Below are 16,177 nucleotides of genomic sequence, written 5' to 3'. Positions count from 1 at the left end.
CTACGGCAGCCAATGTGTGTCAATATTGGCAATTTTTGTCTTTCACATCAGATACATCTGTTCCAAATTTAACAGAAATACAGATACTCAGTTTTCTTTTAATTTACTGTGCACAAACGTAAAACGCAACACGAAAAGAAAAAAGGGTTACAAAAGTGTTAAGAGAGGGAAATATGACAGTATATGTATCTTTCCCTTATTTATCTGGACACGTATTTTACCTAATTCTTTTTTTTTTAAATAATATCAATTTCTGGAATTGTTGTTGTTGTTGTTGTTGTTGTTGGTTTTTGTTTTTGTTTAAAGAAAGAAAGAGGAGAGAGAGAAAAATGGGGCCCTATACAGATGATTTGCCCCAGACAGCATTTAACATAAAACAAACATTATAAGAGAGATATAAACAAGAATATTAAATATCTGGAATTGCACTCATGATGATGGACCTTCTGATAATCGTTTTGTCATTATTTCCCTTCTTTCCTTCCTTGCCGAAACACACCCTTCAAATTCGAAATGAAAAACACTTTCTTTCCATTTACTTCCACATTGGTCAAGGGAGAGGTAATCCTAGAAAACGACATATTTAACGTCAAAATGTCGTTTCTGGCCGATGTTCAATATCAGAGCATTCATAACAATGCAATAATGTCTAAATGCACATACGTTTAATGGTGACACAGTGCCAGCAATATGTTTCAATTATGTCTCAACATTAATGCATGTTCATCTTTATGACGATGAATGTGTGCTGCTTCCAAACCTTTTGTTCCAAACAGCGGAGTTTATGTACTCCAGTCCTGTAGAGCGTGGTTCCAGTGTTCCACGTCAGGACTTTGAACAAAAACGATCATTACGCCCTCTACGGCAGCTCATGTGACAATGTCCGTGTCACTGATGGTGCAATAATTCATGGTGCTATAAAATGACAGTTGATAATGAACTCTGTCGGGGTGAGCCGTGGTGTAGCGGATCATTCACTTGAGCCCACAGCAAATGATCTCAAACCCACTCAAACATTGCAAGAGCGATGTTGGGTTGTCCGCTGCACTGAGTTCGACACTCATCCTTTTGCAATTTTTTTTCTTTTAATTCTTTAATTAGAGAAAAAAAGTACGGACTATTTAGAGTCAGTTCCTTTTATTGAAAGAGCAGCTGCCGCAGCGATAGATAGATAGATATAGATAGATTAGATAGATAGATAGATAGATAGATAGATAGATAGATAGATAGATAGATACAGATATATACATACATGCATACTAGTATACACGTATATACGCTGATACGTGTATTCTATACATACATGTAGATGAAATGGATGGATAGATAGATGGATAGATATAGATAAAAAGAGAGGATAACAAACTCAAATCCTGTCTTTCGTTTACAGCAAAATGTCTATTACTTGTCGATGATTTCCGAGCATTAAGAGGGAAAGAGAAAACCAGGAGATTGGGACAAAGTCGTATTATTAAGATAGAAATGTATGTTCCAGAATCAAATACTGTATTGTATATTCTGATTCGTTTGTGTATAAGGGTTTTTCTTTTTCAGTCAATTTATTCGTGATTGCGTAACTCTAGTTGTTGAGTGTGTCTTTTATTATGTAAGATGTATTTACATGTTATTCTGTATCTATAATTGTCCTTTGTCTTTGCCTTGTGTCTCCTGTTTAATCCACGCTGGAGGCAAATTATAGGCCCGTTATGTCACATTGTTTATTCATATGATAAAAAAGAATGTTGAACAACAACAATGCAATAACAGGGGCGGATCCAGGAATTCCTACAAAGGGGAGGCGCCCTCGCAAAATCAAAGGGGGCGTACGCATCCCCCCCCCCCCCACATATACACACACACACACACACATTTGTTTCTTTTTATTTCTTTTTTTAAAATCAAAAATAAAGAGGGGGCGCGCGCCTGGTGCCCCACCTCCACCCCCTGGATCCGGCACTGCAATGATGTCTAAATTCCCTTATGGCGATGGAGCGACCGCAATAATAATATATTATGTTTCCTTTAGTATGCTGTTCGACCATTACCAGTATGTACGCCTTCAATACAATAAAAATGTCTTATGTCAGTTTGAAACACGCTGTTCCAAAAAGCCAAGTTTACACTGCAAAAAGTCCGGTATTAAATAGTGAACACCGAGCTGGTGTTAAATTTTCGGTGCTCATTTATGGTGCTAAATTAACACCTCCGGGTGTCATTTCCAAATTTTAAACTGTTTTTTGAAGAGTTTCTTAGTAACTGCACTTCTTGTTGATTTTTAATTTAAACAAGACGATCAAGAATTTTACATTAAAATACTAGATTTTTGAAAAAATGTGAAAATAAATTTACACCAAAGTAACACCAGCTGGTGTGGTCTCTTATTGAAGCTGGACGGGTGTTAAACCATTGATATTAACACCAACAAATATCAAATCAACACCATGTGGTGTCATTTTTGAATTAACATCAGTACAGTGTCAAAATAACACCAGGTACAGTGTCAAATTAACACCACGAAGTGTCAGGTGAACACTTTTCAACACCATCACAGTGCATTTTTAACACCTGTGGGTGTGGTCCTCTATTGAAGTTTGATCGGTGTTAGATTTGACACCCGTGGTGTTAAATCTTGATAACACCGATGTTTTTACAGTGTATGTACTCCTGCACAACGCGTTATACATACCATGCAGCACTTTTCCATGCAGCACTTTTCAGTCGTTTCATGTCGGCCTCTATACAGCAGCCGACACTCCATTGACAACAACGCCAATGGTGCAACAAAAGGGTGTGATAAAATGCCAGTTGATTTTAGATTGTGTTGGGGTGAGCCGTGGTGTAGCGGATCATTCACCTGAGCCCACGGCAACTTCAATGATCTCAAACCCACTCAAACATTGCATGACTTGCGATGTTGGGGTTGTCCGCTGCACTGTATTCGACACTCATCCTTTTGCCTTTTTTTCTTTCTTTTTTTTCATGTTCTAATCTAACAAAAGCTACGGACTACTTAGTTTGTAGCTTCAGCTCATTTTAGTTTATCAAATGAGGAGAATTTTAGAGTTATGGCATAAGTTAAAAAATAAGAAGAATTGTAACAATCCCTATCGTCCAGAGGCCGTTGGCCAAGTGATGCGTATTGCTTATCTATCACAGTATCCTTCACCCGAGTGTATGGCATTAGATACAATGAAATACAAGTACAATGTATAATGTACGTGTATTATACACGTAGTTATCCATTTCTTTGGAGTACCCTTGTTTGTAATTTGATGTAAAAGTTGTTGATTTTGTCATAATGATTCATATGAACAAGTGGAGAAATAAAACAAATTGAAACTCTTTAATACAAGATCTTTCGAGAGAGACTTGTGGAAGAGAGGAGATGGATAATTATATATCTCATCTTCTCTTTTCTTACTAGAAAATACGTTTTCCTTTACCGAAACATACCAATCTCTTCCCTTCGAAATCAAAACCAAAATTACTTCCACCGTGTCAAAGGACAAGTATTAGCCCTGCAACATGTAACTCTTGTAGGGTTAAGAGCGTTTGAACGGAGCGTTTATGTAGTACATAAATCGACAGATCCTTGTGTAGATTTGTGGAATTTATTGTGGTCCTTGGCTTGAGCAGAGAAACATTACTATGAAAAACTTCAAACAAATACACTGAACAATGATGATGGCAGTACTATATAGGAGCCTCAAATATTTACAGAAATGCAGCAAGGTAATTCCTATAGTGCGAGCTCGCAAGTTCACCTGTAAATCTATGCATGCTTTCTTCTTTTGTTCTGCTTAATTCCTTGAGCCCCAACTCATTCATTCTTATGGTGAGGCTTCCATGTCATCATCCTCGTTCATTGCAATTTGTTTAAATTTTGAAAATATTCTTATTCTTCATCCTAATCATTATAAATCCTGAAACTCTGTACTCAGTATAACTAATTTATGGTTGTTCAAATGTAAAAATCTGAAAATCATCCGGAGGTCTCCTTTAATGATCTCAAACCGCGCTCAAAATGATGATGATGATATCAAATTGCGCTTATTTGCTCGCAATATCCTTTATGTCGTTTTACCATAAAATGTATCGGCCGCTTTCGTGCAAACTATAGGGGGATGAAATGGTAGTAATATCATGGCATCACAAATCCTCAAATTGATATTAAAGGGATAGTACAGTATTGGTGGAGATGAGAATTGGGCTTTTAAATTGTTGCGAGATACCAAGAAAACACTTATGATATAGCACAGAGCATACCATTTTAAAAGTTTATTTGATTAAAATCGGGTGTGGAATAACTGAAACATCCAAAAACAAAGTAAAACAAAGCGATCGTTACAAAGTGTGGGTCCCACACTTTATTAGAATCGCTCTTTTTTGGATATCTCAGCCATTTCAAAACCAATTTTAATCAAATAAACGTTGAATTCCTCATAGAATTACATGCTCTTTCATATTTCATAAGAGATTTCTCATTATCTCATCTAAAAATGTTAGAAACCTGAAATTAGGTCTCAACCAGAACTGTACGATCCCTTTAATTGATATCAAGAATCACAAATTGACATGAAATAAGTTTCATAAAATTTCTTGTACACAATATCTTCTTTCTTTTGTTCAAAAGGGAAAACCCTCAAACTGAATACCTGCATTTTGAGAAGTGATGTTTGCCATTAGAAGGGCCTACTGTGAAAGTTGTTATGGTTCCAAAAAATGAAAATGTTAATTCATAGGATATTTGTTTTACTAAAATAGAACTTTTGATAACCAATCCGGTGATGACATCACTTTTTGTCAAATTTGCACGTGTGATCCTGACCAATATTACTGTTGTTGCAGACGAGTAGGGCCTATTCACTGTAGAGCTATATGATGCGAAATATACTCGTATACTATAAAATAGATCCTCTCCTCACGATTGTCGTGAAATCAACATAACCCAGAGAGGTGAGAGCAATACTAGAACGCTACATTTCTCGTTTGCTTGTGTGACTTACGGCAAAGGTTGCACGTACGCGCACGTCATCGCATGACGTGGACCAAGGGTATCAGCTCAGGGCAATTGCAAGCTCGTATGACACCAGGCACTCATGGCTTCCATACCCTCTGTATAGCAACCACGGAACATGGAGGTACCTCAACGCACAGAAGGCCAGGGAGATGAGATACTAGTAGTTTTCACCTCTATGCAGCGGGCCGACGACCAAATGAATGTTCGAGCGGGTTTGTGTGTCTGTGTGTGTACGTGTGTAGTTATGTGGTGCACAGCAGAGTGAGAGGAGCATCTAGCACCGATAACTACACAAGCAGTCAGACGCACGTACGTTGACGTGACAGTACACCCGTGTAGTGCAACAATAAGACTAACTACACCGAAATACAAACGTACAGCTAAACAGAGGCACAGCGCAGCAGCAATGCTTAGCACACTGGATCATGCAAACGTACATGTACATGTATGCAGAGCTAGTTAGCTAGAGAGCTGTGTAGAGTTGCGGCAGCAGATGTATCTTATTGCGGAGCTGGAGGAAGGGGCAACTCTCAACCAAGATTACAGCGCATGAAATGTCGGATATTCTGACTCAAATCAGCTTGGGTCAAAACAGCTCAAAATTTTCCGGCGGAGTGGTGTGCTTCAACTAGATCAAGAAAGGAGTAAACAGACAACGAACAGTATGTTAGTTAGCCCCTCTCAGCTCAGACTTCAGGAGCCTAAAACATCATAACAATGCACCAGTAGCGTAGGCCTACGTACAGACACGGTGTGTATCCAGACTCCCGCCCGAGCGAGTGCTAGGATAAGGGATGGATGTGTGATGATATTGAATTTATGCGGATGGACATTTGCATTTTCTCCTGCTTCCAAGAGCTGCCTGCTCTCTTGATGGTTCCAGAAACCAGAAGAGAACTGACGAGTTCATGCTGGAAGCTGATGTTGTTGTGTGTGCAGATAGTCTATGCTATGGGTATGCAACCATAAAAGTTGATACCGATACCGCTGGCGATACACCATCAGTCATCACGCCACACCAGTCCAGTGCAGTGAACTTTTGCTTGCTGGGTCCACGGACCAAACTGCAGTCAAGCAAAGTGTCTAACAGTGAGTTAGATATAGAAACATCTCAAGACGAGACAAGTGGGCATTTTGGAGTGAGTGAACTGAAGGTAGACTACGAAAGAAAGCACCTCCAAAAACAGCGTAAAGAAAAGTCGGTCAGATCCAGCCAGCTAATTTGTAAATTGCACCACACCTAGATCACTCTTTAGCTAGCTAGCTAGCCAGTCCAGTGCAAATATGGATGAAGACGAAGGCTTCATGATGGGTGAGGAAGATGAGCTTGAATACGATGATGATGATGATGATGCAGGATCCAGTGACTTTGGTGACCACTTTGAAATGGAGGAGGATGATGCCTCCTACAGCAGAGAGAGAGAAGAGGAGGACGATTTTCAGTATCAGGTTTTAACACCAGATGACATTGTGCAGCTGATGGTAGACACTATACGTGAAGTCAACAATGTAGTGAAGGTAAATGTGGGCGCTGATAATGTACGGTTGTATTCATGGAGATGTCTTAAATTCTACTTTTACAAGACAAAATCGCACCAAAAAGCACAGGAAATACTTCAGAGCTTTATATTTCCAATCTCTCTGGTAAATCTTAACCAAGATTGTTACCAATTGCCATTGCGGGCTTTGATTATTGATGTTGACTTGCGTATCGTCACTCAAAACGACTCGCTCTTTTGGAGCTTTGCTGTGTATGCTCGCTGCTGCTGGAAATAAGGCAAGCTCTTGTATTTCCTGTGCTTTGGGTGCAATTCTGTCACTGCAGAATTCAAGATATCTGTTAAAAGGATGGTATTACAGTAGAATCTGGTGGAGGCGAGGATTGGGCTTTTAACTTTTTGCGAGATACCCAAGAAACCACTTATGAAATAGTGCAGAGGGTTCTCCCCCTTCCCCCCCCCCCCCTCCCCCCAGTGCAGAGCACACCATTCTAAAACTCAAAAGATACGCTGTAAGTTCAAAGTTTATTTGATGAAGATTGGTTTTGGAATGGCCGAGACATCCAAAAACAAAGTAAAATAAAGCGATCTTAATGAAAGCTGGGTCCCACCTTTTATTAGGATTACTCTGTTTTGGGTATCTCCCTCAGCCATTTCAAAACCAATTTTCATCAAATGAACGTTGAATGCCTCTTGGAATTACATGATCTTTCATATTTCATGGGAGGTTTCTCATTATCTCACCCAAAACTGTTAGAAACCTGAAGTTAGGTCTCTACCAAAACTATACGATCCCTTTAATGAAGCCATTAAATACAAAAGTACATTCATAGCACCGAAATGTATGGAATTACATGTAGACGTTGCCTACAGTATGCCATTTAGTAGATAAGCAGGTCCTTCACTGTATATTCCCAATACTATAGGGCTTTCAAAGTACCATCTGTGATATACACGTGTACAGTAGTGACCAAGAATCATTGCAGGTAATGTACAATGTACAGTTGTATTGTACAAAGTCATTTGTAATTGGTTAGTACTTCCACAGGAAAGATAGAAAATCTATACTTGTACATGTATACATTTTTCAGGATTTAATTTCAAACGTAGACTTGATATTGAATGTCAATTCAGTAGAGGAAGGAAAAGCTAAGAAAAATGCAGCACAACAGATGGGGCCTGTTTTTCCATTTTTTACTAGTCCATTCCTGAAAAAGTTACTGGTCCAACAGTGATTTTTACTGGTCAGGGGCCATCGGACCAGTGCCAGTGTGCAGCCTTGACTAAACCAAAATAGAATAGAAAAAAACAAACAATGATACTGTACATGTAGAAGGCAATGTGATACAATGTGCAGTACACATGCTTACAAAAATCAAATTAATGTTATTTGTATTGCCACAGGGGGTCAATTTCAGTTACCATAATAGACTGTTGACCTCTTGTTGATTCTGATGTGCATTGTGCAATGTACACAATTGTACATGATGAATAGTATGATGGGCATGTTACAATGTTGTATGCCTGTGTTTACAGAGTATACATCTGTACCTTCATGACTCATCAACAGTACCAGTATTATTAGAGCTAGTTGATACACATTTTGTACATTGTATGGTAGACTTGCAGTAATGCAGACCATTTACAAAATTGCAGATCTGGTGTAGGCCCTACACAGTTTGCACTGTACAGTTTTATGCACTTTTACATGGACTGTACACTGCATGATGAATGTCTCCATCCTTCGAACACACACATTGTTGCTATGGACATACTGTTGCATATTTGTCGAACATCCATATTGTGTATATTACCCACTGAGTCAAGAAGTGCTATGAAATACAGTGTTCAATAGAATTTTAGAGCTGCTACATTCTGTATGATCTTTTCTTATCAATATGCCATTCGGTCAAAAAAGAGCAAAGTGTCAATGAGAATTCATTACTTGACCATCATACATGTACATTGTACACTTGTTAGTACAGTACGTGTACTTCGATGTCTGTCCAGCATTCCATACATTGCACTAAAATTTTACATTTTGGCAAATATTCTAATAGATTGCTTCAAAGCAATTTTGGGGGCAAAATTATATCTCATTAAAGTGTTCTAAAAGATGGTATTGGGGGTTGACGCACATTGGAAACAGAAAATAAAGCGACATCCCTGAAATGTACTCTTTTACTATGGAATTACAACTGTACGTATGTAGATAGACTCAAGATGCAATCAAACTGTACTCATAGACAGTTTATTGTTTACAATGCTTGAATAAAATAGAAATGAGGGCACTCTATTTGTTTTTATGTCTATGAGACTGTACAATGTTGTACATGACTTGATGTGGGTTTAGCAACTAGAAGACATTTCCATAAATGCAATCGATCTTTGCAAAATATAGCCTACCATACAATTATGTATAATCATTCTGTAACATCTCAAATGGCCTGTAAACCAAAACTGTTGTTGGCAGATACCAGCACTTTCGAGTTGGACAGTTTTAAACTTCATGTACATCCTATGTTGTGCTTAAAGTGCTCCTACATATGTAAAGCTCCAGAATGTGCATTGCAGAAATTTATGGTCATATGAGATTTTATGACAGAAAAGTCAAGTATGTATACCATGTTATGTGAATTTTGAAAGGAGGAATATTTACACTTGTACCAAAGTGAAGGTGATATGATTACTGAAAACCTGTTGACACGAAAGAACTATCACATACAACTGTAGGAATACATACTTGTATGTACTTGTAGTACAATACAATACAATGTATGAACTCTACATGCACAACGTGTTGTATGTCACAGAATGGTGTGCATGCTCTGATGTTCCAACTGACAGTGTAACTGTTTTGTGGTTTTCTTTCGTTCGTTCACAAAGATCCCAGCCACCGTCACCAGGATACTCCTCAACCACTTCAAATGGGATAAGGAGAAGCTCATGGATAGACTGTATGGGGGTGACCCAGATGCGGTATTCACCGAGGCTCATGTCATCAGCCCCTACAGGAAAAACCATGCCAAACAACCCAAGGTATCAAAATTGCATGGCAATTAACAATCCTCTACAACTTGAGGGGAACCTGCCCCAAATGTCTAGTAAATTTAAAGATTTTTTTTTCTGAATAAAAGAAAAGAAAATGAGAAATTTTGTGTGTGTGCTTGAAGTCATGAGCTACTAATGTAACTTCTTTTTCTTTATTTTTATGCAAAAATAGTGACAATTTAATGTGCAAAAACAGATGAAGACTTTTGTCTTAAAAATTACTTCACAGTCACATGGCCCAAAACATTAATGTTGAAATACATAGTACATTGTACCCAAAGAAAAGAACTGCAGAGCAGATGTAAATCCTTTCACATTAAAATTGTCATTACTGTTTTGACATAATTTGTTACAATTTTCTCTAATGTATTAATGTTGCATCTTTTTTTTTCTTTTCTTTTTTTGCCTCTCTGCTAGTACAACAATACAATGTACAATATGTTATTTGTGATTATTAAATCCTGTCACTCATCATGTGAACTACGTAATATACACAAAACAGTATTGTTTACTATCATAGTGAACTTATATAATATACAGTACATGTACTTTTAGTAGTACAGTTGTAGTTAATCCCCTTAATTTTTCAGTCCATGCAGAAAAAGGGTTAGTTCATCAACATATTTCAAAGTCTTACACAAGCAGTCATCACAGATTGTAGTTAATGAAGGATAAAACGTGAAATGTTTTACTATAGATTAGATCTGCCAAGAAGAGTACAATGTACTCTGTATGCACATGTAGTCTAGAAGCACATGTTTGCTTTGTGCTCAAAACAAATTCTGCATGAATGTACATGCATGCATACATGTACAAACTGTATGTAATATCACACTGGTTCTGTTATTTCAGAGCACACAAAATGTTGTTGTAAGAGCATGAAAATAACGGTGCACTGTTCTTTGTATTATGCTGTAACTGTTGCAATGAGAATTACAGCTAGAGAGAAGACCAGTAAAATACCGTACACTGTACATTGTATGTGTAGATATCAACATTGTATAGTACCCTATGCCTATTTCATTACAAGTACAGTACCCAAGTGTCAACATAAATGATTGCACAGTGAATTTAAAGTACATGTATCTACAAAGTATTCATCACCAGACTTCATGCATGTAAATGCTTGTTTTATGTTTGGCTGGCATGCTGCAAGTTTGAGTGGTTTGTGTTTGGATTATAATGTCACTTGTTCTGATTCCCATTTCCAGTATCATGCACCTGTAGAATTGCCACCTTTGATAGCTCATACCACTTTCGTATGTTATCAATTTTCAAGAAATAGTGGTGCCATTATGATCTTTGTACGTAATTGTGTGTAATTCATTGTGACATTCCATAATCGCAATACGTACATGTACATGCATAGAGGTTTGATGAAATTGGTCAATAATTACACTGTTTACAGTGTATGTCAGATATAGTGTATGTTATACAGTGTATGTCAAAATGTGAAGGGGTCATGTTATCAAGTACCAACTCTATACAATACAGAGTGGGTATTAAGCAGGATGTGATACACAGTAAATTGATTTTGAAATTTTATATTGTATTAAAGCTTTGTCTAATGACGTTCCACTCTGTAAATATTCTTGAAATATTTATGTCCATTGTCACTGCAGAGTGGAACACTATTACAGTAGACAAAGCTTTGTACAAAGTGGCAATGGACATTAACATTACAAGAATATTTGCAAGCATGTACAATTTGTAGATGCCTCCTTTATTATCCTGCTTAGTGGTTATATCAATTTCAGTAATAGTGATCAAATTGTAATGTACCCAATATGCAAAGTGAAGAACATAACACTCAAACAGCGACAGCATAAACCATTCCTATACCGCTTCTTTACTGTACAGTGCAACATAAAGCATAGCTGCATCCCGAAGCATCTAAGAAAAAAAGATGACAGTATTTGGAGCACTGGTGTTTATTGTTGTTGTTGTTTTTGTTTTTGTTTGTATTTGCACTGAAAGTTACCATGAATGCATTTTGTTGGTATGCACTAACAGCATTAAAATTACATTGTGCATTCGACAGCTTTCTGTCATAAACCTCCAAAGGCTACTCAACCCATGTACAATGTACACGTAGGTGTGGCTTGATTGATGAACAACTACTGTAAAAGTGGATATCTTCGTGCGACTAATTTTTCGCGCTCGGCGGGGTTCGAACAGTTTCGCGTGTTTTTAATTCCGCGGAATCAAGTCATCGACTGCTGGAACATATGGCAAACAAAAATATTTGCGTGCTTTTATTTTCGCGCTTGTTTCGGGTTGTGCGAAATGCACGAAAATGTCAACACCGTGAAAATTTCCACTTTTACAGTAATGAAGCCTATTGTATGTACTTGTGCATCCATCTTTCATCAAGGTGAATGACATCGAACAGATGAATATATCCATCTCGTATGTAAATTTTGATCTCTGTTGATATTGGTGGTTTCCATTCACTAGTAATTGGTGTTGAGTGATATACATGTACAGTTGATTTTTACTGTGTATCTATGCATACTGTGTGTGTATTATATAACTGATACGCACACACATAATTTCACCTTTCACTTCCATTAATAGTGCCAGATCTCAGATATTTGTGTACATGTCAATCATGTACATTGTACACTCATTGGAAGTTACCTGATATTCAGTATGCAGAGCCATTTCCAGTGTACCCGTAGGTGGTATGGGAGAATTTGCAGCATGTGTACTGGGTGCAATATACAGGTACTGTACACACACACACACACACATACACACACACACTCACAACACAGGAGCTGCAAATAATGCAATGCACGCATAATGTCCTTCAAGCTGAATGATTAAATTGTATATTCCCTCTAAGTGTTATGATGCTGAAAGTATGTCAATCACAGGCTTCATTATGGTTGCACTTTGTAAGCATTCTGCATAATGTTTCTGTTCTGTCTCTCATATGCAGGCATCTACAAGATCATCACAAGCAGTGATGGATTACTGTGAAATCTGCTTCAGGACCGTTCTAGGAACGGTAAGTGTTTTTATTAGCAAAAGCTAGGCAGAGAGGGGCCAGGGTAGATGCAGCTTTTATACAATATACAGTCATTCAAAATGGCAGAAATTATTCACAGCATAGAAAGGAACCAAGGAGAAAGCACTGCAAATACAAATGCAAGAGTTGTGCCTTCATCCTTTGAATGCTTTGTGAATTCGTATAATGTGATATAATTATGACAAGGTGATGTTGGATAGTGTGATTCCCTTGCATTTGTTGTAGTACGACTGCAAGTTTAGGAAATTGATGTCATGAAAAGATTTAGCTGCAATTGGATGTTTAATCAAGATAGGATTACACCGGTTGGATGCCCTTTTTACCCACACATATAGGCTGCTACACATAATCTCTCCATTTCTCTAGCGCTCTCTACAATGTATCTATCCATCTCTGTCTCTGCACATGTCTGTATCCATCTCCCTCTCTCCATATCAACATAAAAGATGAGATTACTGCAGGAGAAATGATAAGAAAGAGACAGCAGAGTGACACAATGCACTGTGGTGCCCAGTAGATGTACTGTAAGAATTCTTTTATTGTCCATTCATTTCAAGTATCTAGATACCTTTGTGATATTAGGAGGCCTCCACCTTTTGATAACAATCTCTGGTAAATGTGGTATGATATGCTTTTCTGATATGTTTGGCCAACCAGACAGCTGAGTACATTGTAAATAAGATCCAGATCATTGACTTAAATTATCATTTTCGACCCGTTTGCATCTCATGTGTAGCACTTTTAACGTTTTGTGGAGTGAATTCCACCAGCATTATTTTTGTTGCCATTAATGGAATACCACTTGCCCGGTTGGGCAAGCAGATTTTCAAATTGTTGCGCGAACTTGCTGGAATATGAATTTTGCTTGCATAAAAGAAAGTCTGAAAAATATAAGAAAATTATTTTTAAAAGGGCTTTCATAAGTCAAAGGCTTAAAAGAAACACAATTATTTGAATTTAATAGCATATATATGTTACCATTGATTCACAAGCTTCAGTTGCTAAAATGAAATTAAAGTATGTTGCATCACTGTAGTCATTATCTCTGGGCTTCTGTATTTTTGACTTCATGGATTTGAAGGGGGCTTCAAAAAGGTGGCTTCAAAACTGTTTTGCTTGCTCAATTCAGGCAAGCATTTTTTTTTTTAATTGTTCCAAAACACTGGCCCGACTTTGACTTTCACCTGCCCTGGGCAATCCCATCTGCATTTATGGATACATGTGTCTAATCCTTTGTTCCTATATGTAGTTTGTGGAGGATCATAGGGCATTTACAGTGTACAATATTTTCAACAAAAATATTTCAACAGAATCATGTTTATAGTACTGATTTCATCCTCATTGTGATGCATCGTTTTTAATTTCCTGGCTTTGATCATCAGAAATTGCTGTATTTTATCATTTCTCCTGTGTGTCTCTCAATCTTTTCCTCTCTTGCTGAGCTTTTCCTCTCTCCTTGTGTTTAATACCGAACCCAGCATTTGCGTTGAACAAGTATACTGCAGGGAAATGTGTTTTCTGTAAATGTTATGATTTATATTTTGTACCGATAGTCCTCGAACAAGGTATCCAGTGAGCACAGAAATGTTCCTGGTGATCATGCAACTACATATTATGTGTTGTCACTCAATGTAAAACTCCTTTCTCTAGCTGCATGTAAACTGACAATGATGTGACAATTTCTTGGTAGACCTGCAACTTTGTATGTTCTTCATAAGTCTGCACAAGAAATGCTTCAAATATTACACTTTTATGTTGAATTGTAGGTTTTTAAGAATCTGTTGAAATTGATTCCTTCTAACAGTTTCAAGAGGGATCATATATTTGTCTCTTTAATGCACAATCAAAAAGAAAAAAGAAAAAAAAAAGAAATCTGTGCAAGCAAAACCATTGTCATGTGACCATGACAGCAAATTTGAGGGTCCCATATGCCATTCTATCAGGTGGCATCCTACACATGTGTGTACCTTTAACACTGTCTTACCTTTTATATACAATATAGTCTGATTCCACTCATTATATCACAGATCTGTAGCCTCAATTCAACTGATCTCATTTGAGCAACTCTCATTTGGATGATTTTCTATGCAATGGAAAGAGGGTGTTTTGGATTTCTCCCTACAGCCACACACAAAACGTGCTGCTAACTGCCCAAACAATGTTATGGTAAAGCTGTGGGTTACTAGAGCAGACTGCAGTGCCAATTTTGCATGCAGATTATGGTAGTAATCACTCGCAATATTTCTACCTTGATTATTTCCCAATGCTGTTCGAATGGTAACAATTTTTTGCAATGAAAGTGGGCGCAGGGACACGCAGGCAGTCTGTATTTTACTTAGGTGTAGAGGTGTAAAGCATCTGCATATGTGCCCCATCGATATGGTCTGTGAAGGATGCCCTGCTGTACTGTCCTTTCTGCCTTTTTCCCCCACAGTCCATGACGGGTATTGAGTGCAACCACAAATTTTGCGCCGACTGCTGGACGGAATATCTCACCACCAAGATAATGGAGGAGGGCATGGGTCAGGTACGACATAGAGCAAAAATATTCCAAGTCTTCTCGGTCACATGAGATTATGTACACATCCATACAATTGTAGATATTCTTGCATGATTTTGGGCAGTTTATGATTGTTGTGAATATGATTCAGTTGTGTTAATTCATATTGTCATGTTTAGTTTTAATCTTTTCTTTCTTCTTGTTTCATTATTTGTTCAGTCATTTGTTCCTATGAAGATGTATAATTTCAGAGGTCTGTTTTAAAAGGCCAATATCAGTATTAAAATATTAACTGATTCTATATGCATTTAGCTGTCAAATTAGATCATGGCTTGAGCTCAGGCGTGATATTCCATTGTCATCTATATAGAAACTTGAATACTGACTGAGAAACTGTTTATAGAAATGAATGAGAGATCATGTTCTTATTCCTACATCATGCCTGACAGTTAATAGGCTTTTGTATTCAAAATCTCTCACAGGCTCTATTGCATTCCAAGTTGATATGAATAAAAATTGATACATGTGTACATTTGTTTGTGTAGATGAGGGTTTTACCTTTAGGTAAACTTCGCCTGGATATCATATTTGTACATATGTGCTCTTGTTAGCTTTTGTCGCATTATCTACAGCTGTATACACTAACAGTGTACAATGAAGCAATGTTAAACCTCTCCTTGTTCATGTACCCAAGTCATTGGTTTATAGGCTCAGTAAACAACACTAAGAACACAAGTTCTGTCTAGAGTTAAGTAAACATACAACATGCAAATTGTATGCTGCACTGTGACAGAGCTCATGAAAACTCTGCCCAGAAGCAATACACATCTAGACATGTTAATGAAGACCTTCAAACATACTGCTAACATTTAGATTGTATTAAAAACTTTACCAAAATCAGAAGGCGAAATATTCAACCTGAGATGATATTACCTCACACACCGTACACAAGACTGTTTACCATGGTAGTCACATTCTTTACTTGCAGCTTGTATACGTACCCCCTTCAAGCAGTCAAGCATTCTACAGTGTACCTGACTCCAATACCAGTACCTTCTTCTGTTTTTTGGTGT

At 37.6% G+C, this 16,177-nt stretch overlaps 1 protein-coding gene across 1 annotated transcript; it reads left to right on the top strand.

The window, feature by feature from the left end:
* The first annotated feature begins 5,130 nt into the window (after window positions 1-5,130).
* Window positions 5,131-15,580, top strand: LOC139710815 (E3 ubiquitin-protein ligase arih1-like). Its single transcript, XM_071622726.1, has 4 exons — window positions 5,131-6,538; window positions 9,406-9,558; window positions 12,515-12,583; window positions 15,039-15,580. The coding sequence occupies exons 1-4, from the start codon at window positions 6,305-6,307 to the stop codon at window positions 15,174-15,176; spliced, it is 594 nt and encodes a 197-aa protein (XP_071478827.1). The 5' UTR covers window positions 5,131-6,304; the 3' UTR covers window positions 15,177-15,580.
* Window positions 15,581-16,177: the final 597 nt, after the last annotated feature.

Source organism: Diadema antillarum, unplaced genomic scaffold (assembly GCF_040938485.1).
Source record: "Diadema antillarum isolate AM-2024a unplaced genomic scaffold, OU_Dant_1.0 seq00001572_RagTag, whole genome shotgun sequence".
Classification (NCBI taxonomy): Eukaryota; Metazoa; Echinodermata; class Echinoidea; order Diadematoida; family Diadematidae; genus Diadema; species Diadema antillarum.
This window is presented reverse-complemented; position numbering and strand designations above follow the sequence as displayed.